This window comes from Micropterus dolomieu, linkage group LG14 (assembly GCF_021292245.1).
Source record: "Micropterus dolomieu isolate WLL.071019.BEF.003 ecotype Adirondacks linkage group LG14, ASM2129224v1, whole genome shotgun sequence".
Classification (NCBI taxonomy): domain Eukaryota; kingdom Metazoa; phylum Chordata; class Actinopteri; order Centrarchiformes; family Centrarchidae; genus Micropterus; species Micropterus dolomieu.
This window is the reverse complement of record NC_060163.1, coordinates 13,031,521-13,055,220: the sequence shown is the minus strand read 5'-3', so window position 1 is coordinate 13,055,220 and position 23,700 is coordinate 13,031,521. Positions and strand designations below refer to the sequence as shown.

Sequence of the window (23,700 nt, the reverse complement as noted above, 5' to 3'; positions counted from 1 at the left end):
ATTATTGTACATTAATAAAAATGCGTCCTTATATCTGCTAATAACTACACTATGTGTTATGAACAGTTTATTATATGTTTACGCCCTGCGTATAAGGGTTCAAGTTAAGTGTTACCAACTTTTTATGCTGTTCTTGTCCAAGAACCTCCTTGGGAAAATCAACAAGTTCTTGAAAAGATACTTTCCCTCCTGTGATTACACTGATTATCATCCAGGCCCTGTCAAGCTAAATTTGCCATTTCATTTAAGGGCAAGGTGGTTACAGTTTGTCCCATTTAAAGATCTTTATCACCGGGCCAAATTCCATCCTGTGAAAAACAACCTGCCTCCCCAAAAGTTAAACGTACTGAAAATTCAATCCCAATTGAGTTTCAATCTTAGGGTTTCTTCTTCTTCTTCTTCTTCTTCTTCTTCTTCTTCTTCTTCTTCTTCTTCTTCTTCAGTCCCAGACTCAAGAAGTCTGATTTAGTTTGCTCGCTGCTTTCATTAGATTACATCATGCTTTTGTAGTGAGATTAGTTTTAGATTGGGAAGTGTCAAAAAATTGACTTTGCAATGATATGTTTGTCTGTGTTGGCCTCTTTAATTTGTTTCTTTAAAGGCTCGCTCATTTGTGTTTCCATTGATCAAATCATGTGTCCAAACGTCCTTTCCCTCCCTGATTTATCCATTTTCTTTTTACCAGATACGGAAGCTAAATAGACAAGTAGAAGAAGAGGATCTTAAGAGTTGGAGAGAAAGAGGCGGAGAGGAGAGAGAGAGGAAGATCAAAACCAAAGAGGGCAGGCATAGTGAGCCAACCAATTGAAGAGAGAGGAGAAAATACAGGAAAACTGACAAAAATAACAATAAAACTTGTCAAAACTCTACAGAAAAATAGCCTCTATATAAGGAAGGAGATTTAGTTAAGATGAAGGGAAGCATCCCTGCTGATAAAGTATCACAGTATTTAAGATTTTATTCTAAGAAATAAATTATGTATTAAAAGTGATTTTTTTTTGTTAAACTTGGATATTCTCAGCTGTTGTGTTTTTGTGTCCATTTTCATATGATTGACTTTCCAGCTCATTATTTTTATTCTAGTCTTTGTTGCTAGTGTCTCGTGCAGCCTCCCTGCTTTGGCTGGGCTCTGTACAGTGTGGTGTAGGGTTGCAAAATGACTTCATATGGGCAGAAAAATCACATGCCTCCAGCTGCCAGCGCTCTCTATAGGTTCCATGCAGTCTCTGTTGGAGGTCCCATGACATAAAATGGGCATGTCCACTCAGTCACAACACTTTTGGTCTTATATATTGTTTACCTGATAAGCTGCAATAAAGTGATTACAAACTCAAGTACTTGTATTGTGGAGCACATTTTTATTGATCCTTTAAACACATTAGGATGGTTTTCCTCTTAATCTACACGTCAGGAGGTGCACTGATTATAGTTTTTAACATCCAGCATTCAGAAGTGAGTCAAACAAATGTATTTTATTGTTTTGGTTTTTAGCTCGTGTCAATTTTCTTGACAGTATTTCTGCTCTCTTAGTGCTTCACAGTGTTAGTTCATCAATCTTTGGTTCACAGAGCTGCATCAATTTAAAAAATTGTAAAAAGCCCAAATCCGTTAGATGAGGGTCCTGAATGGTATGTTGACTTCCTTCATTTGCTTTTCATAGTCTTCATCAAACAGCTTTGACTGCTCGGGTGTGAAATGGTTCATCCAATCACCCACCTCACCTGTAAAGAAAGAAAAAACAACCATGTTAGATATATAAATCAATAACCATATACCATGTTGAAATTAGCAAGTAAATAAGAAATAAGTTCACAAATTATTTTTCCTGAAATAATCTATTATTGACCATTAGGGCTGCCACTAATGATTATTTTTCTTTACGTTTATTCAATCTGATAATTATTTTTCAATTAACTTTTTAATTTTGGTTTATGAAAGAGCCCAAGCTTCAAATAACTTGTTTTCACTGGAAAACCAGGGGGTCCCCAATAAAAAGGGGAATAATTTATTTTTGTTGTAATTCCATCCATAAGTAACACAATGACAGAATTTATGACTACTTGTGTCATGGGTTTCATACATTTTCTGTTATATATCATCAAAAAGCAAGAATCCTGTTCGTGGGAGTCCGTGGTCTAATTTGTGTCAGCTTAGGGGTCCTTGATGTGAAAAATTTTGAGAACCACTGCACTAATCGTTCCAGCTATATTTCGCATAAAGTTTTCATAGTCTATTAAAATAACAGAAGCAAAGGCAAGAAATTCAGGGACCTCTAGGGGGCGCCACTGCACTGTACAATGTGAAGTACAAGGAGAAAAATATCATGATACAACAACAAAACAGAGTGGTAGTAGCTCCTGTCTGTTGAGTTTTTGTTGACAGAAAGGTTGACTTAACTGCATTATAATATTATATTTCATTATAAGATATGAAGATATGATAAGATGGTCAACCTGTGTGTTTATAGAAGTGAGACGAGGTGTTCATGATATTGTATGCCTTACTTGAAACCTTGGTACATGCCCTGCCCTGCTCATCTTTTATTATTTGATCAATATTACCCTTCTGGACGAGACAGACGCACCTTTTCTCATGAAGGGAGAGATGGACTGATCAAAAACAGGTGCTGGGACGCAGGAGTAATTTGCCATGGGGTTCTCCTTCATGTTCTTAAAGGATGTGAGCTCCACAATTCGGCTGATGACCTCATCAGACACCGACAAGTCCAGGTACCTCATGATGCGCTCCACTTCACGCCGAGGATTCTGGGAGAGTAAATATGATGGTAGGAGTGCGTACCATGCTTTGGTCCATATGTTATAGGAAGGCTCTCCTTACCTCTTTCAAGTCCTCGTAGAAGAGGTAAAGGATATTCCTCTTCTCTCTCTCCACCCAGTATCCTTTCACATGGTCATACCAGGAGCCCCATCCCACTGTAGAAACCGAACTCAGTGAGCACCTTTAATGGGAATGCTATTTCCACTCCAGTTAAAGGTTTGTGTTAACTGTGACTACTGAGCAGTTAAGTTGTAACTGTTTTCTTAAAGTTAATAAATCATTTAGTGTAGATCAATTCTTAACTTTTGGGTTGCCAGGTTGTGAAAAATCCCTCTATCAAGAAGGCTCACCAATGAACATTTAATCCACTTACCTTTTTTGGACAGACCTTCCTGCCGGGAATGTGGACCACAATCCATTCATTAACAACTTGTTAATATTTTACAACTGCTGACGCTGACCTGATGAATGACTGCAATAACCCTTTTTTATGACTTAACACCAACATATATACGCACATATACATAGAGACATTAGAAAGTGAGAAACCTATGACCCCTTCTCAATACCTTAGCATAGCATTTGTTACTGCAGAACTGATTCTCACTAAGTGAGAAATTATTTATGGATTATCAACATTTATAAATGCAGATGTGATGGCTTATTAGAAAGGGGGACACTTTAAACCTGCAATTACAGATTTGTTCTGCTACTTGGGGGCAGCTGTAAATATACAGGTAGTTGGTGTAACCTGCTAAGCATTTTTGCTTGCTGACCTTCTCCGCCTCTTCTGCCGTCACTCCTGCGTCCCTCAGCAGGTGAGTGGTTGACAGCCCCACGAAGCCTCTGCATCCAATTTCCATTGGGTACATGGTGGTTCTCCAGCCAGCCTCCCTGCACTCAGCTGCCGGTTCTGAGTATTTGAATTTCTTTCTTTCTTTCAGGGCGGAGAGACGTGATTGCAATCTCACCGGGGAACTGGAGCTGCCTGCCAAGATCGACTCTCATGTTCCCTCCGGATCTGAGGCAAAGAGCCTTGGTGTTTCTCTTGACCTGGTGTTTTTTCTTACTCCACCCTCCTTGACATACTGTATGGGGTGTTCCACAGATGATGAGGATCCACTGCTTTCCTGCTTTCGCACCTTCAGCACCTTGGCCAATTTTCTCAGGACCTGTTTGTGGTACCTTCTACAGAGCCCCTGTGAAAAGTGCCACCTTGCAGCCTGACAAGATGTGCTGTAGGCTTGCACTGGGGCGTTGCAGAGCAAGCAGCATTCCTTATTCCCAAACCACTGGTGGAGGTTCGACCTGATGAGGAAACTGAGTCTTGCATGTGGGATCTTCCATAGGTCTGACCAATTGGTTTTCCGGTTGACAACCCTGTCCCAGGTTGTCCAGTTTCCTTGTCGGCCTTATGACACAGCGTTGATCTTGTTGCACTCTTCTTCCATCCTTGTCACTTGTGCAACCACCATCTCCTTTGTTTGTTTCCTGTCGGCGCTTCTCCAAACACTAGTCCTGCCCTTGCTGCCTGGATCCTCCCAACAAGTTCTTGATGTTGCAGCCTATCAACCGCTCGGTCAACCTCAGCCTGGGCTTTCCACTTCTAGCCACTGGGGAACTTGGCGTTTGCATTTCTCACTGACTGATTATGGCCTCTCTTAGTTCAAGAACCAGCCTGGTCTTTTCCTGCTTGTATCCCAAACTGATGGATTGCAGTGGCATAGTAGTGTCAGGTGTTCTTGCTAAAAAAAACTCTCTAGTGCTCCATCACATGACTGCAGAGTCAAGAGATTATTCTTTGTAGAATCATCACTATGAATAACAACTTTCACTAACAAGTAGTCATGTTGTCCATTGTTAACATAAAAAACATTGATTACAGCCAATGATAAGTCATTAATAATTTGTTTTTCAATAGTCCATAAGGTCTGCAGTTGCAAATGTTTTTAGGTTGTTAATGAATAGATTTTGTTCCAGAAGGTAAGTGGTCTAACAGTCCAAAAAGTGGCCAAACACGTGTCATGTAACAAGTTTTCACAGTCTGGCAACCAAAAAGTAATGTGTAAGTGCAGGGGTCTCAAACTCCAGGCCCGCGGGCCAGATCCGGCCCTTCCTCCCCTTTGTTGTGGCCCGCTAGCTGATGGTAAAAAATAACAAAATCTGGCCAGCCAATTTATTGTTTTATTTAATTATATTTTTTATTATTATTTAGCTGTTTCATGCCAATTCAAGCTACCAATTTGAAATAATTAAAACAAAAACACAATTTTTAAATGCATTTCGTTTGTCATGGCAAAGGTGAATTACAGCCAACGAATGTTGTCAAGGTGAAAGGTAAGGTGACCTCAAATGCCCGCTATTGGCTGAAGAAGAAAGATGTTGCTGTTGAAATCATAACAGAAGATGGATGATAAACACAGGCTGTTTCAAGAAAGATGGACAAAGCAGTATATTTTTCATAAAGCCAAGAAGGACGCTGAAACTGCAGTTGAAGCAAGTTATGTGGTGAGTGAATTAATCACCAATGAAGGCCAATTTGATGGACTGCGTGTTGAAAGTTGCAGATATTTTATGTGGTTTGGTTTGGTCTGGATCACCATGGAGCCGACTAGAAGGCATTATAACTGACGGAGCCCCATATGTCAGGCAGAAATAACAGACTGATGGCGGTGGCCCGATGTGTATTAATTAAGTGAATGTTTGAGTTACATATACTTGAGGATGCACTACATTTAAGTAGTATATATTGTACCTTTTGACTTCAGTATAATTATCAGTCAAACACATGAAAATTTTCAAAATATGTTGGTAACGGTAATAAAGTACATAAGTACATTTTGAGAATATTGCACTTTCTTGGAGTACTTTAATTCTGCTATGGCCCTCCTATGAGATGACAGTACCACAGTAGGATGATTTGAGTTTGAGACCCCTGGTATAAAGCATTAGCAAATAATTTCTTACTCATTAATAAAGCCAGTAGTTGCAGGGTACAAACCCCTGATGGGCCTCAATAGAAAATAGTATATATATATATATATATATATATATATATATACAGTTTGATATACCTCAAAACAAGAACAACGAGAACATTTTAATCTGAATGGCATAACCTTCAGCCTGCCGCCTTGCAGGGTGCTGCTAATCTCATCATGGCCTTTGAGGCATATTAAATTTCTCATGGTGAAAAACAGTGAATTAAGGAAGCTTTCTCGATCTCCTAAATTGTCACAGATAACAGAAATCACCAACCACTTTAACATGTTTACATTGTTTTTAAATTCACAAGAACCTCTGGCTGGTGGACAGGGTAAATGTACCAGACATAGCCAAGACTATGTTGGTCCTTTCTTGGTTGAAGGTTAAATGACACCCAGGAATGTGGTTTAATCTACTTACACTCTCCCCGCATGAACTTGTGGATGTATCCCTCCCAGGGCCCTGGCTCAGGCTGGGTCAGATTCATACAATCAAAGTGGTAGTAGCTCACCATGTTGTCTTTGGCATTGCGGGCCACGTAGATAGTCTTTACACATGATCAAGGGGGAAGAGATGAAGGCAGGATTTATAACAACAATGCAGATAATAGGTAACCTAATGAGGCAGTTGCATGGCATTGTATAGTTAACCTCTCACCCCATTAAGTGCACTGACAGATTCTTACCTTGCACTTGTTTTCCCAAAATCCAGGAGGCACCAACTGAAAAGGAAGATGTGTCTTGATAATTCTTGGGGGATCCATTGTCTTCAGAAGATCAAGACCTGAAACACAAAGAAAGGATATATGTATGAAAGAGTTGAAACGCACTTCTGTTCCATACTATATTAAATTCCATGTTATGCTAATGTTGTATAAGTCCCGATCTAATGCACGGAGATAGATGTCCCACAACTGCTTTCTGACATTCAACTTAGTTAAAAGTATCTTTGTTTTCCCAAGATTTAGGGGACGTCTTAGGACAGAACTTGGTCCAGGGTGTATAAATATGAAACTACAGCCAGCACCTACTTAGCTTAGCCTAAAGACTAGAAACAGTGGGAAATAGCTAGCCTACCAGCACCTCTAAAGCTCACTTGGTAATATGCTAGCTGTTTCCCCATGTCCAGTTTTCTTTACACTAAACTAAGCTAAGCTAACTGGTTGCTGGCTGTGAAAAGCAAATAAATATAGGCTATTTCCCAAAATGTCAAACTATTTCTTTGAAACTGTTAAGCAGCTTCCGTCAAATCCATTTCTAGTAAAATAACTCTCATAACCAGCACCAAGTGGCATAAGATTTTCTAAAGTTTGTCCATGTGTGAAGATTATGTAAGTAGACTATATGCCATTACTTTGTTAGCAAGTTGACCTTTTTTTGTTTTAAAATGTTTTGCTCCCTCGTGACCAGACAAATCGATTGACACAGCTTTAAAAGTGAATTGTCAAATAAGTAATTCAAGGCAGCTAATTTTAGCTAATTCATGTTTTACTAACAGTAGCCTACCTTATATCTACATTATGTACAGCACACTATTTCTGCCTGACCAACTACATCAGTTTGTTTGTTTTTTGTCACAAACTGCAGGATTAGCTGTCACTCAGCTGTTTGGTCATTTTGGCGCTGAGAGAAATGTTTATGGGTTAATAGCTCATTAACCCTGATTAAAGCGGAAGAAACTTGCTGTTATGAAAACATTCCTCCAGTAATTGGATTTGTGAGTTCTGCCACAGTTGGAGGATGTATTAATGGATATTTTGGACAGATGTGAGGAAAATAGGGGGTAAACATCTCAATATTATTATACTTTATTAAAACTTGTAAATGCAATCACACACGAAGATGACAACATGAACACACACCTGAGGGGATGGGTGGTGGTGAGCAGATCTCTAGGAAAGGACTGCGGACAGGTGTGGGGGCTCGTTTGCAGGCCTCAGCATCTCCGTTGTGATAAAGCAGATCAACAATCTCCTGGGTCCATGTGGTGCCTTATGTCCCAGAAACACAAATTAACACTGAGTTGAATGAATAGGATAATTTCCATCTATTGAATCTCACCAGTTTGAGTCAACTGGTGATGGGGTGGTGATGGCGCTTAGATTCCCTCTGTGAGACATCTACTATTGTGTCCCTGAGCAAGACACTTAAACCCTAGTTGCTCCAGAGGCATGTGACCTCTGACATGTATAGCAATTGTAAGCTAAATGTAATGTAAATGTAACTGACATGTCATGATACACATATGTAGGCATAGTCTTCCCTCCTCTTTTGTATCCTTTGTTTGGGTATTTAAATGTGCATGTGGCACCAGTTCACATCAATAATAAATTAATTCATTTTAATTAATTTATAAACTCCTTAACTTTAACAGCTCCTGTGTTTCAGCAGGCTTTCAGCTGCATGTTCAAAAATTTCAGCACAGTCAAAATCTCTCCCACATGTCTGTGCTCTGTGACATTTCAAGAATAATATTGCTCCGCTGTAGGCTACAATGCAATTGTACAAGAAACAATTTGTTTCTTCTGTATTTCAGCTGCATTGCATGTTTCCCTATTGTGTATTGTTTCATTTGTTATTCAACATTTCTTCTTGCTGTTTTTCAGAACATTTTTAACAAAAGCTCTCAAAAAGTGATGGAGACATTCTGATTCTGACCTGTCCCCAGTGTAAACGACACCTATCTGTCGATACTTTTAAATGTCCCATCCAGGCTGTGATTGGTCGGTTCATGTTCAAGCGACATTGACGAGCTACATTCAGCACAGGGCTGCTTGAGAGGAACCCCAGCTTCTCTTCTCCCTCGTTGTGAGAATATTCATTGACTTATCCCTAACCTTAACCATCACAGCTAAATGTTTAACCCCAACACCTACCCTAAACTGAACTTAAACCCAGTTCTAACATTGACTCTAACCTGAACCCTCATACAGTCCTTTGAAGAAGTGAGGACCAGCCTATCCTGAATTTAAAAAATGCAGTTGGGTTAACAAAACAATTTTATCTATTGTCCTTAAATGGTTAAATAATTATATACAATGTTTATAGAAAATCACACAGTGAATTTCAGTAAAAAAAAAATGTAATAAAAAAACTGTTTATATTCTATGTTTCTCTTCAGCCTTTTTATCATCTTCAACCCCGGTTTCAACCAATCACACCTACATTTTATTTTATTTTATTTTCTGAAAAAGTAATTTCATATTGGTGGTGTCTGAAATGTTTAGAGCTATCATAAGATTGTCATTGTGTAACAGGGTTGAAGACTAATAGTGCACAAATCATAAAGAAGCCTAATAACAAAAAATAACAGGGATTTAATACCTGAGGTGAGAAAATATGTTTTTCTGAAAGTTAAATAAGTTATTAGTGTTGTGGGGTGTTCAGAAAAGTAATAAAATTTGGTGAACAGTCTGAAAGTCCCAATCGTACCGGTTTAGTCGAATGACTCAGTTAAATTACAATTGGTGTTATTCTCTTGCTATTGTACAGCTATTAACTATTACCGTGTGTATACCAAATACATTAAGACGCTGACAGACTTAGTGGGCAGGCTATATCACAAAATGATTTAAATATTGTTCCTATAGTCCCAGCTAAAGTCTACGCTCATGTCTGTATGTGAGCCACAGCTACGCTACCTGCTTTGGGGTAGGTTGCGATGAGGAGGTCTGACGGGTCAGGACGGAAAGCCCAGACTGAGTCCCAGTTTTTGGCGACGAGGCACATGAGAGGAACTCCTCTGACTGGAGTGAGAGGGAATCGGGTGATGGAGGCGCTGGCCTTCTGAATGGCATCGCTGTAGGACAACGCTCCCTCTTCTGACATGACTGATACTGTCAAAAGTTTGCTCGAGGAAACCCAAGAACCCAGTTGCCAAAATGTCGATTGTGAAGCGGCTCAAGCAAGACCAGTAGGCTACGGTGGTTCTTCCTGAAGTCCTGTCTTTTGTAGCTCCTCTCTCTGCTGACTTTTTGTCCTTTGTCAATCATTCACGGTTAGGCTAATTTACTTGTTTAGCCTGCGCCATAAATTCACTGCTTGTACATCGTCACGCTGTCATTATCTCTTCCTTGTGTCCCTCTCTGCTGGCCAGGAATATTTTGGTTTTGTCCCCTCTGGATTCTTTGTGGTTTCCAGCCAAAAATCCTCTCCAACATCTGAATCCAAAAGCAAGAATCTCTCCGTATGGCTCTCCCCCAAAACAATCCCTCCTGAACTGCAAGCTGCAGCCAAAGTGCTCCAGTCACTCTAAAATGTGATTCTTTTCACCCTCTTTCTATCTTTGTAACCCGAGTGCTTGTACCAGGTTCTTGTCTGCCTGCGATCACAGGAACTTGCTCAAGCAGACCTACACTAAGATGCCCTTATGTAACATTCCCAGTTACGTATGAATTCCTCTTTTGCTCACAATACTATCTTAACTGCTTCCTCTGTGATTTCAGGAAGGGGCCAGGGAGGGTCTTAAAAGAGCTAGACCACACAGAGGCAAACTGTAATCACACACAAAGAGAACAAAAGAGGTTGATTCAACATTTAATCTGACAGCTCAACAAAAGTATGTTAATACACTGTCGTTTCACTTGCGTTTCTTGCTCTTTTACCACAGAAAATAGTTTTGTGTCACAGTGAGAGGTTTGAATGTGTGTCCATATTTCCTATAGACTAAAACTTTTTTTGTGAGAGACAAAATGCAGACACTGTCGAGCTGAAACTCACCTTTGGACTTTCAAAGTCAACAAAATTATGACCTAATGGCAGTAAAAGTTCTGCTATCCTCGATTCTGCTTAAGAAAAAATAATGATGTGTATGGACATGCAGCTGGACGTGAATTAATTTGTGTTCAGAGCGCTGTGTGCTCAGTTCAGCCAGAAGCAGCTCTGTTTAGACTTTACATTCCAGGACTTCCACACTGAATATCCGGCCAAAGGTAGAAACAATATTTTCATTGAAAACAAGCTCAGCTCGACAGCAGCCAGACAGTTTTTGAATACCTGTCTTTTGCAGCTTTTTTTCTATCACTATGTACTATTATGTATACTACTATGTGGTAATATTTCACCTAGTACAAAAAACACAACACACCTTTTTTCACCTCTATAAGTAGGCTAGATCTGAAAAACATATTCCGAATTGAAAAATAACATGTTCATCCAAAGTACATGTATAACTTTGGATAAGATTCTCTTCTTAACTGGCTAAAAATCCTTAGTCTATCTCTCAAAAGTAAATATTTAGGTCAGTGAACTTGTCAGTGCCATCAGAACGACAAGTCCTCGTGTCTTGTTTATGAACAAACAAGTCAAAATGTTTAGCCATGTTGTCAATATAACAGTGTACTCTGTAAGTATTTTCTGATGTACACTTTGGCTAAGATTTCTATGACAATGATTTTTTTTTTGATGACTTTTTTTGTATGCCATATATCACTTTCACCAGTACAAAGTTATACATTGCAGGAGAGAGGACAGGAATCACAGCTATGCTTTTACTGTTCGTACTGTAATTTGTTGACAGAGCATGTCATTGTAATACAGAAAAGAAAGAGACAGGACTGTTGCATGGGATACACCCCATTGGCTGACGGTCCGGTCTGTTGTATCACAGATTCTCTTCCACATCACAACAGATATCTTCATCAATTCAGGACACATACATACAAAAAAATTCATACACATACATACAAAAAAATTCTAATAGACATGTAAAGAATGTCTATCTATATATACATTCATATATATATATATATATATATATACGGAATCCCTAATCAAATATTTCTGTACTCCATTTCCTGTGATAACGGGATAATTTTCTTGTGATTTTGAGATCACCATAATGGTAATTATAGTGTGGCTTGAAGCATTATTGGTTAGCTCACTTGGTAGAGCACAGAACTTATAGTCTTAAGGATGTGTGTTCAATCCTCACTGAAGACTAAATTTTTCTTTTTTATATTTTTCATAATCCTCAACAAATTTCTTATGAAAAGACTGTTTCACATGCTCACATGACTGGAAAGCACGTGCTGGACTCTGTGTTCCGGCATTTGGTCCACATCCATCAACTTATGGACTTTTCATTTCCATTTCAATCATTCACCGGCAGAGGAAATTCCTTCTCATTCAGGGGAATCAATGTAACGTTACACATTTCCTGACAGTTTTCGGAACCTTTGAAATAGCCGTTGGGAAATGTGTGATTGGATTCCCCTCAACCTCTTCATAACAATTTTGTTGAAGAGGATACAAAATAACACACAAAAGAAGAAAAAGAAAGTCAACAAGAACAGGAATCAAACTAATCAAACTGAGCCCTGTGCTCTACCAACTGAGCTAACCAGTGACACTGGTAATTTCTTCGAAATTGTCCTATTATCCTAAAGAAACGCACCTGACAGCCCCTGTATTCAGCTATGGTTTGTTATATCGTGATCACGAGAAAATTAATTATTAACTAATTGATTAATTATCCGGTTGTCAGGGGAAAACAACATATATTATATATATATATATATATATATATATACACACACACACACACACACACAGATGCTGGTCATATAATTAGAATATCATCAAAAAGTTGATTTATTTCAGTAATTCCATTCAAAAAGTGAAACTTGTATAATGTATACATTCATTCCACACAGACTGATATATTTCAAGTGTTCATTCCTTTTAATTTTGATGATTATAACTGACAACTAATGAAAACCCAAAATCAGTATCTCAGACAATCATGGGGAAGACTGCTGACTTGACAGCTGTCCAAAAGACGACCATTGACACCTTGCACAAGGAGGGCAAGACACAAAGGTCATTGCTAAAGAGGCTGGCTGTTCACAGAGCTCTGTGTCCAAGCACATTAATAGAGAGGCGAAGGGAAGGAAAAGATGTGGTAGAAAAAAGTGTACAAGCAATAGGGATAACCGCACCCTGGAGAAGATTGTGAAACAAAACCCATTCAAAAATGTGGGGGAGATTCACAAAGAGTGGACTGCAGCTGGAGTCAGTGCTTCAAGAACCACCACGCGCTGACGTATGCAAGACATGGGTTTCAGCTGTCGCATTCCTTGTGTCAAGCCACTCTTGAACAAGACACAGCTAAAGACAAAAAGGACTGGACTGCTGCTGAGTGGTCCAAAGTTATGTTCTCTGATGAAAGTAAATTTTGCATTTCCTTTGGAAATCAAGGTCCCAGAGTCTGGAGGAAGAGAGGAGATTTCCTGATATCAGCCACTTCTATTCGTCTGTGGAACATGCCGTGCAGCGACTTGTCCCTCCATGAAGGTTCTTCATCTTCCTTGTCCTCAAACTCGGATTTCTGCTGCCTGAGGTATTCACTAAGCCCTTCAACTTTGGGGGCCATCTTCCTGATGTACTCTTTGATCTTTGTCGTTTCATCCTGGACAGTGGTCTTGACACTCACTAGCCCTCGGCCTCCCTCGCTACGCTTGGAGTACAGTCTCAGGGTGCTGGATGCCCTCCATGCATTGTGAGGAGCTTTCTTGTCTTGATATCAGTTGCCTCTATCTCCTCCTTTGGCTAGTTTATTATACCAGCGGGTTATCTGATGACTGGCAGGGCACATGTGTTGATGGCTCGGATCTTGTTCTTCCCATTCAGCTGATTTACTCTCTGTATTTGGCTGTGGCGGACTTCCTTGCTGCCTCCTCATGATTTCCGTTAACCTGCAGCACCCCAAGGTATTTGTCTTGAAAATCTGTAATGTGGCCCTCTGGTAGTTCAACCCCCTCGATTCTGGTCATCTTCCCTCTTTTTGATACCATGCGACCACACTTGTCCAGTCCGAACGACATTCCAATGTCATTGCTGTAGATCCTGGTAGTGTGGATCAGTGAGTCGATGTCTCGCTCGTTTCTGGCATACAGCTTGATGTCATCCATGTAGAGGAGGTGACTGATGGTTGTTCCACTTCGGAACCGGTATCTGTAGCCAGTCTTTGTGATGATCTGTCTGAGGGGGTTCAGGCCTATGCAGAACAGCAGCGGGGATAGTGCATCACCTTGGTATATGCCGCACTTGATGGTGACTTGTGCAATTGGCTTTGAGTTGGCTTCCAGACTTGTTTTCCACAGCCCCATTGAGGTCTTGATGAAGGCTATTAGTGTCCTGTTGATCTTGTACATTTCCAAGCATTCCAGGATCCATGTATGTGGCACTGAGTCGTAGACTTTCTTGTAGTCAATCCAGGCGGTGCACAGATTGGTCTGGTCTTACAGTCTCGAGCGACTGCTCTGGCGACCAGTAGCTGGTGCTTGGCTCCCCTGGTATTACTGCCCATTCCCTTCTGGGCCTTGTCCTTGTATTGAGCCATGATCAGGACTGTCTGTCCTTGGGTTAACCATTCTTGGGGGGTCCCATCCATCAGCAGTTGGTTCATTTGTTCTGCCAGGCATTCATGTAGTGCAGTTAGTTTCTTCAGCCAGTAGGTGTGGAGCATGTCAGGGCCTGGTGCTGTCCAGCTCTTCATACCTGCCACTCATTCTTGGATGTCTGCCATTGTAATGGTTACTGGATCTTGTTCTGGGAGATTGCTGTGATCTGTTCTTAGATCCACTAGCCACTGAGCATTGGTGTTGTGGGATGCCTCTTTCTCCCATATGTTCTTCCAGTATATAGCCCCTCTCACCGGGATTAATTATATAGTAACAATGCTTCAGATCCATATTTTCTGCTCTAGTCCATGAATGTCTTGTTCCAGTAGCCCATTTGTCATCAGGCTGCCCTGGTTCCCTAGCACCTGACACGGACTGTGAATTGTTACTGTTTACTGGTATATATGGTATTGTGGGTGAATGTTCTGAGTGTTGCTATTTTGATGTTGTTGTTGTCTATTCTTACTTTATTTATGGTCCGTAAGAAACAACATTTCATTTAGCTATATACTTGTAGGCAAAGGATATGAATAAAGTATTTTAGTAATTTTATTTTTGATAACGTATTCAACCATTTTGCATGTAATGACTAATGCAATGAACTTATGCCTAGATGTTTTGGGGGGTAAGATTATTATTATAAAAGAGATTGGTATAATTCATTGTGATCAGCATGATATAAGCAATTAATAACGTAGGAAACAGCAGACAATTGTACATAATCATTTGCATCAGTGTGTCAAGTCATTTGCAATTTGTTCAAAATAATGAGAAAGTGCTTTTATGATGTGCACAAGTGACGAGATGATGTGGAGGTTGAACAATTAGTTTTAGCTTCACAAATGAAGAATGCAACAGTTTGGTGATGTCGATGGGTCGCAGTCTTGAAGCAGTTGGTTGTAGGAGCAATCTGGGTTACAGCACTACAGTCATCTGCAGCAGAGGCATCCATTTACACATCAGCAAACCATCTCTCACAAAACAACCTGTTGACAGAAGTTCAACTTTCTCATGAGCAAGCTCATCAGGAACCTGCCTAACAGGAATCAGTGTCACTTCAGGTTTAACAAACACCTTTCCACCAGCCAAATCATTCCCCATCAAAAAGGCAATCCCTTTTATCTGTATCTGTATCATCTGGCTTTTATCAAACATAGCTACCTACTTAGCATACAGCTAACAGTAGCTACCTACTTAGCATACAGCTAACTACGAGTGCAGGCTGGTTTAGGAGCCAGAGTAGAGACGATGAATTATATCTAGCTGTAGGTGAGCTGGAAAACAGCAGTGCGAGCTGTGTTTTCCGACACTAGCAATAGGTAAGACAAAGTAAGTGTCGATTGCGCCTGTTTAGTTATTTACCATATAGGTTTATTGTTATATTATGTTTACACCTAACTTTACGTTATCTTTACCTTGTATCTAATCTGTTTGTGTGATTATCTTGTGTCTGCAGTTGATGTTTGACTGTATGTTACTTTTACAAATGTGGTGATGTAGCTGTGTGTTTTTAGTTATGAGACAGACATTTCAGCATTGGTATACATAAACAATGATGGCTAAAGTTCTCCAAGTATCTGTGTTTCTGGTATAAAAGCTACCTATAATATAGTCTGACATTGTTCATAGCTAAACCTACTGTGTGAAAACCTTTTACTGTAATTTGTGCTGTTATTGTTGCGGTGGCAGCCCGGCTGACGGTGAGTGCCCTGTGCTCTTTTTTCTTTTTTTACTCCCTCTCGTATTTTTGTTTTCTCCCCCGTGTCTCCTCGCCTCTCCCTCTGTGTGTGTGCTCTCTCCCTCTCCGCCCTGGAGCCCGGCTGATGACCCGCACCTGTGTCTCATCAATCTTCACCTCCGCCCGCCGCACCTGCCTGCCATCAGTTTCATCTTCAACAGTATTTCTACCCCGGTTCTCCACTCCATCTTCGCTTGATCGTCGTCGCTCCAGTCCTGGTGCCACTGCTTCGTTCAAAGCTCTCCTGTTTCTTGTTCCTAACCTGTTGTCTCCCGAGACTAACCCTGTCCTTTCTTTCTCCCCGCCAGGTCCACTCACCTCCGCCATCCAGTCAGTCAGCCGGGCTCGCCTACCTGCCTTCTCCCCTCGCCTCTGCAGCGTCCCCCCGGCTTCCCTCCACGCTCCTCACCTCCCTCGCCTCGGCCTCCAGCCCCCTCTCAGTTGCCTCGCTTGAGCCTTGCCAGCCCCGCCTGCTCCTCGGTCCTCCGCGCCCTCGTCTGCTGGCGTCCCTGCTCACCTCATCCCACCTCCCGACTCCCCTCTTCCCTTTTTCCCCCCTCAATAAATTTCTTTTGGTAATCTGACAAGCGCTGCGTTTGGGTCCGTTCTGTCCACATCCGTAACAGTTATGCCATTACTTATTTTACCAGAAGTAAAAAAAAAAGCCCTGTATGTTTTATTTCTACTGTGCCCTCAGGTCACCTGCAGATTTGGAGTCTTTCATAGCCCTGTGCTTCTCACAAGTATACGCTGATTGGACCATGCTGGTTGGCCTGGATTACAACCACCATGTCCACAGTCCAGCCAGGACAAAAGCTGATGACAGAGTTCAGTATGTTGCATTATGAGTACTCCTATGCATTTTACTCAATACATTTATAAGTGATGAGTCAAAAAATATTAAACAGTATGAGGAATACAGATAGATGGTGCTGATTTATTGTTTTGATTGCATTTTATGTGGAAATGCTAACTGGTCTATAAGAGAATGATGTCAGGTATTACAAACTTTTCAATAAGCTGATCCTCCTTTCTTTATTATCAGGTACAGCCAATCGGGAAGCTTCCGGGTCTACAATATGAAGCGAATGCAGAAGTCCCTGAAACCTGCATTCTATTGAAAATCCAGCAGGGGGCGACTCTTCTGGTTGCAAAAAGAAGTCCAGCTCCATTAGAAATAATGGGATAATTATCCTACTTCTCAGCTGAATAATTACCCCAGTAAACACTTTCCTGATGAGTTAATGATCTCAGTCGCTAGTTTCAAGTCTTCTTCAATACAAAAGAATGTTCATTTACTAAATTATGGTCCCATTTATTTTAAAATGGACCAAAAAGCAGAGTATGTTTCAGGACGGGATTATCTATGATTGACAAGTCATTACCATAGCGACCTGTCAATCAGGCTAGAGCCTACTCATACCCTCGGCACTGTGTAAATTTAACCAGCGCCATTGAAAAAGCTTATTAGGAGTTGGCTGTTCACTTTCTCTGGTGAGTACATTTAGTTTAAAGACTTGTTCGCTAGACAAAGTTATCAGCTCAGTTAAAATGACAGTTAACGTGAGTTACAGTTGCACCTAGCTAAGCAAGCTAGCTAGCTCCGCACACGGCCGGGCACTTCATATGCCGTTGTTGGAATGTGAAGCTCGACGCAGGTATGTGCTGCTCAGCTTGCACCTTGTCCTCCCCGTCCTGCCTCTTCTTCTTCGGACCCTGGCAGCCCTCCCTCCTCTGCTTCGCCTCGACCACGGTCCTGTCCCAGTCTGTGCTTGGCTCTGGAGTGCAGTTCTCATCGGAGACAATAAATCTGTCACAGTGGAAACTCTAACATGCAAAACAACGTACAAGTTATGAGTCACAAGACACAAAATTTACGTTCGTGTAGTGTAACTGATGGAAACGGGAAAATGTTTATCAGCTTGTTTTTAGCTTTGCCCAATGTTACCGCAGCTGTTAGCACAGCTACCTGATGCTAACAGCTAGCCAACTCGTTACTGAATCAAAGTCAGTCTTTTTAAACCTATCCAATATTAACATGCCAGCTTGATAGTGAGTACTAACAACCGGGTTAGTTGTTTATTTTCATAACACTTACGTTAAATGCTTTCTTACCCCTGATGTGAGCCGCTGCATCGCGCTGCCCTCCGCTCGTCCTCCGGCAGAGTCTGCAACGGGTGTTCACATGTTTTGGGGGCGTGGCTTTGAAAGGAGCCCAGAAGGGAGGGGGTGGGAGTTTCTCTGTTGGATACTTTCAAAAATCCAGCAGTTTCTTGCTAGTTTCTCAAACTTACCTACCCTGTCTTTAACACATCTAGATGTGAATAGCAGGAAATAAAAGCTGAAATTTTAAACTCTTGTCTCATACTCATCTTTTGATCTTAAACCCAAATGTCTTCAGTGAACAACAAAAACAAAGGAATTTGCCTTACCGTTCCAGTACATTTGGAGGGGAATGTAGATGGATAGATAGCTTGCATTGGTTTACATAACTAAATTAAACACAGTTGCAATTACAACACATACACAACTTCCAAAACACACACATTAGGTATGCGACAAGCAAGCATGAGATAGGAGATAAAAAATAATACAATTAACAAATGTACACTATATTCTTTTCACTACTATTCCTAAAAAAGAGATCACACATGTTTTAATCACCTTAAATGCAGACCCCTCGTTGCCCTCCATTCCAAAGTCTCCAAACCCAAGAACCCCATTTTTATGAATGTTGCAGTTTTTTTATATAGTTCTCACTTGTTTATCAACTTGTTCTAGTATTTTTGCGTAACAGATTAAGTATTTTTTGTAACATTATATATTTTTTTGTGTAACCATCTGTTTCCAATGCCAATACAGCCCAATTGAATTAAATTAATCATGCTTTTTGCCTCCATCTGTTTTGATCTTACAAAGCAGACACAAACACAGTGTGTTAGAGGTTACAGTACAGATGGCAGGTTTACAGCATCCGGTTTACACTTTAACAACATTTACAGCAGCAGTCCAACATTTACATGGTGGCATCTATTAAACTTGCTTGCTTACAAGAAGCAGGGGGCATGCAATTGGTTGAAAGGGTGACAACATCACTGTTATAAAAATCTTGTTATAAAACAAAATGTGACATTATGAAAGTAAACTTGGAATGAAATAAAAGCGTAATTAAGAAAAATGTCATAATGAAGTAAAAACAGACTTCTGAAAAAAGGGCACTTTAAAATAAATGTAATGTAAATGAAAATTAAGGATCATATAACATTTCAGAAGGAGTTGAGTTTAAACAATGTCTTCTGTTATTTCACAAATTGTTGTTTCATTTATATATTTTATATGATAGATTTTTTATGTCTTCTTTTAATTATTTAATATTGAGCACTTTGGAGTCCCTTACAGAAAAACTGATCCTAGTAAAGAAGCTTTATGCAAAGTCATAATAAGCAAGTAAAAGAAGACCTGGCACTGAACTGCTGTGGCTAAAGGACATGCTTTTATTACCTTATGTTAATCTTCTACAGCATCATAAGGAGCTTTTCTTTCCAAGAAATACAGAAAAATACATCAAAGGGAGAGGTTACGTTGTAATATTTTCATGTACATTTATTCTGTTCGTCCTTGTATTTAAGTATCCAAACAAATAGTTCCTTGTGTAGCTGAAGGACAAAATGTCTAATATTTGTTTAAATAATTTTATCCAGATGGAAGTCAGTAAAGCAGATGCTTCCTGATGTGGTTCCACACATTCAAATGTGAAAGCTCAGTCTTTTTTCTTGGCCTGTATGCAGCTCCACCAGTAGTAGGTAGGTATTTCTGGAAACAACAGCACTCAAAATGAGATCCATTAATAAAACATCAGTATGGAACCATTAAAGATTAAGAGAGAAGGTAAGACTGAATGAGCTTGAGGTTAGGGCCACAGTCACAGCTGTAAAAGAAGGGAACAGCGAGGGTGCAGGCGTGCACTTCACTGTCATCACCTTAAGGTGATGACAGTGAAGCGAATAAATCTCAGGTAATCTGAATGCAATCTGGTCAGATCTAAAGTGACTCACATTTTAGTTTTCAATGTGGCCGGCCAATATCATATAAAAGGAAAAGTGATAGTGCAGAATTATCTAAAAACGTATGTGTCAAGGTATTATTCGGACAAGGCCCACACTAATCCTCTTACAATAATTTTTAAATGGTAGTGGTGAATGTAGGTTTCATGACTGTTAAACCAGTAAATAGATCATTTCATAATATTGAAGGTTATTTTCTAGCAGTCATGCAACCACCAGGGGGCACAGCTGGAAAGATTACTATTTTTACAACTACAAAGCTGTATTATAAACATATTAATTTGCTGTATTTTTGTATACAGTCTGGTAATAATCAGGTAAAAGCTGACAGCTCCATGATCTGTTTCATAATTGGCTTTCAATTTTCCACCTGTTTGTTCCAAACATTTCTTAAAAAGAGATTGAATTGGACTGGAAATTATTATTAGTAGTAAGGCTGAAGGTAAAATGACACTCAGGAATTTGATTTAATCTACTCACACTCTCCTCACATGACATTCATGCACTCAAAGTAGCTCAGGTTGTCTTTGGCATTGCGTGCCACGAAGCCTTTACACATGATCAGAGGGGAAGAGATGAAGGCAGGATTTACACAAACAATAAAGAGAACAGGTAATCTCATGAGACATTTGTTGTTGGTATTGTGTGGTGAAACTTGATACTCTCTGGGTGACTATTTTCTTAAGATTAAGACCTAAGACATACATTTGGGGAAACTGATATGTACACACTGAAAAGTTTGAAACAACATTTGTTCACCAGGTTTTCCATCCCCATTTTGCAAATATGCACAGAACATTGTGTAATTTCTTGCCTGCTTCCTCTGTGACACAGATACCTAATACCTCTGTAGAGGCCAGAAACAGAGATTCAGAAAAGCATATTTCATTTGCAGCACTTCCAGCCAAATGACCTTATGAGCTCTGCAATGAATAACTGCTTTTACTGTTTTTTTTTAATGGAAGAAATTGTTCATGCTAAACTCTAAAACTCATGCTAAACTGTGGCGAGAAACTTCTATGGGTTAATGATACGACAGAACTTGTTTGTGTTAGGGTTTGTGGTGTGGAGAAGGTTGGTGGACCCAAATGCAGAACACAGAGGAGGAGGTACAGTTTAAAGGGTTTATTCAACAAACTAAAGGCGAGCACACTTACAAAGAGCGGGAATCCAAAATCATACAGGAACAAACAAAGCAGGTGATGCAACAGAAAATCCAAACAACATGCAGGGAATAGGCAGGCAACAGGATGAGACCGCACAAACTACTACCACAGACAGACAGAGCATCAACATACTACGATGACCAGGCAGAGAATGAATGGAAACACCAAACATTTATAGACAGGGACTAACGAGCAGGGCGGGATCAACACAGGTGACTGGGATCAGGGTTAACGAGGCAGAGAGACAGAAGGGGAAAACAGAGAGACTGGATGGCAGGCAGATACTGGAGGTGAGCAGACATAACACAAGTATTGAACACTAAACCTATCAAAGTAAGAAGTAACAGATCAGAACAACAAGAACAACAAACTAATCCAGACACCATCGGACATATCACCACTAAACTAACACCAACAAGGAACACAGACTGAAGCTGGGATCAAAGAGAACACAGAGCAGAACAAGGGCAAAATACCACAGAAGTGCATAGACCAAAAGTAAACCCTAAACATGAACTAAACGAGAGAAACAGAGGCAAACAGAAGGGCACACGAAACAATGGCAAAACTCAGAAACCCACATGGGCAAAAATACAACTCATAACAGTTTGAAGATGCATATGGGTTGAGAAGCACAAAATATGTTAGGAATTTTAGCAAAAGCTAGTGCCCATATATTTGAAGTTGATATTCTGGAGACAAGAAATACTCAAGTGAGGGGATGGGTGATGAAAAACATATCTCAAGAGAAGGGCTGTGGACGAGTGTGGGTGCTCGTTTGCAGATCTCAGCATCTACATTGAGAAGCAGCAGGTCAACTGTCTTCTGGGTCCGAGTGGTCCCTTATGTCCCCAATACATCATATAAACACTGAGCTTACTTTCCATGTAATGAATTGCCCCAGCTTGAGAGCTTCCTACTCCAAATGTGAAATCAAAGCATTTGAACATTACTGTGAAATGTGCAGGGCTGCATCCAAAAGCAACTTTCTGAGTACATGCTTTGGGGTAGGTGGTGGTGTCTAGCTACAGTTAAACCTGTTCCTGCTTGTTTTCCTCTCTAGAATATACATACTGTCTTATAATCCCTATGCAGACTTTCTCTTAATCTCTTCTGTAAATGTCTTTATCTACATCCTTTTGGATATACCACAGGTTCTGTCTTTGAGCTCCTCTTTGTTTCTTGTTCAAATAATAACAAACAAAGATTATAATCAGGATGGTTATGGGAGGATTTCAATAAATTATTCCAATGACAATCCTTCCACAGCTCCCACTTGAAGCTTAAGAGCCTTATCAACCCTAAAAGGTGGCCCAGTTTTTACAACTACTTTACAGACTGGCATCTACAAATGTGCTTAGACAGCAGTCTTTTTTTACATTTTACATCGAATGAGTCAATCAATCACACACTCCATGTCAGACATAATTAGAGATTTTCTCAGTCACTTTAGTGCATATCCCACATCACTGTTTACATTTGCTCAACAGTTAGTTCAACCTCCACAACATTTAGTCATTTGTGCACATCAGTCAACAAATTGCAAATGCTTTTGGACATGCATCAATTGCTTCCATACAACTCTCTGCTGTTTTATAACATTATCATTTGCTTATGTCATGTCAGTCAAAATTAACTATACTTGTGAATGCTGAATAGTTGTTCCATGTAAAACTTATATTCCTCATTTCATTGCTTGAGTCATACAAAAATGTTGAACTAGTTTTCAAAATCTGTCAAGCAAATTTTACACATTTTTTAAAAATCTCTTTTTCCTGAAAATGTCTCCTAAATTGAACAATTTCTCTCAGGTGAACCTCAGCTTTCACTGATGAGAAGGGGTGTGTGAAGCATTAGTTGCAACCAGTGATAAGCCACTTCCCTACAGTCACTCAGCTGAATCCCATAAACCCCCACTTTACAAACATATATGAACCAAGTAGAACATATGTACCATTTCTACAATACTGTGACACAGAAATGGAAGGTCTGCCTTGTGGAAGAGGGGTGAGGGTGAGGGGAGGAAGGGCAAGGGCAAGGGCATAAAACAGGGGAAGCGGAAGAAGAGGCCAAGTACAGATTCCTTATGAAATCAGGGCTACAATTGTGGATCATGTTGTCAATCACGGCCTCACAATGGCTGAGGCTGGTCGAAGGGTGCAGCCAAATGTTGGGAGAACCACTGTAAATTCAATTATTCAAACATTTCATCGGGAGAACAGGTGTGTATAAATGGACAGTAATTCAGCACTAGACAATCTGCCCTGCGCTACTTTCATTGTGTCATACATGAAGCTTGCAGTGGGACAAGAACTTGTCACTGTTTACATTTTACATTTAGACGTACAACTTTACTGCATCACACATTTTAGTCTATTTTAGTGTACAGTAGTGTTACAGTAAAGATTTGCCATACTTAATGTAATTTTACTCTGCACCACACAGGATTGCAAGACAACCTTGCAGAGGTGGAAGAGGGCCCCTTTTTACTCTGCAACAAGTGGAAGCCATTTGTGCAATGGTGATGGCAAACAATGCCATAAGGTTGAGAGAGATACAAAGTGCTGT

General features: G+C 40.2%; 1 protein-coding gene and 1 long non-coding RNA gene across 2 annotated transcripts; one reads left to right on the top strand and one right to left on the bottom strand.

Moving 5' to 3' along the window:
- Nucleotides 1-1,338: 1,338 nt before the first annotated feature.
- On the bottom strand, nt 1,339-10,201 carry sult1st6 (sulfotransferase family 1, cytosolic sulfotransferase 6). Its single transcript, XM_046068882.1, has 7 exons — nt 9,404-10,201; nt 7,625-7,753; nt 6,449-6,546; nt 6,184-6,310; nt 2,839-2,933; nt 2,585-2,765; nt 1,339-1,721 (listed from the first exon to the last, which is right to left on the bottom strand). Exons 1-7 carry the CDS (start codon nt 9,588-9,590, stop codon nt 1,609-1,611), a joined length of 930 nt encoding a protein of 309 aa, XP_045924838.1. The 5' UTR covers nt 9,591-10,201; the 3' UTR covers nt 1,339-1,608.
- Nucleotides 10,202-15,915: 5,714 nt separating this feature from the next.
- LOC123983580 lies at nt 15,916-17,031 on the top strand. Its single transcript, XR_006828216.1, has 3 exons — nt 15,916-16,477; nt 16,600-16,734; nt 16,948-17,031. It is a non-coding gene; the product is annotated as an uncharacterized LOC123983580 (long non-coding RNA).
- The last annotated feature ends 6,669 nt before the right edge of the window (nt 17,032-23,700 follow it).

Excerpts from the sequence above, each read along its gene's own strand:
- sult1st6 (XM_046068882.1), bottom strand. The coding sequence starts at position 9,590 with ATGTCAGAAGAGGGAGCGTTGTCCTACAGCGATGCCATTCAGAAGGCC. Across the intron at positions 6,311-6,448 it reads TTTGGGAAAACAAGTGCAAG|ACTATCTACGTGGCCCGCAA; the intron begins GTAAGAATCTGT and ends TCATGTGTAAAG. Across the intron at positions 1,722-2,584 it reads CTCTCCCTTCATGAGAAAAG|GTGAGGTGGGTGATTGGATG; the intron begins GTGCGTCTGTCT and ends CTTTCTTTACAG.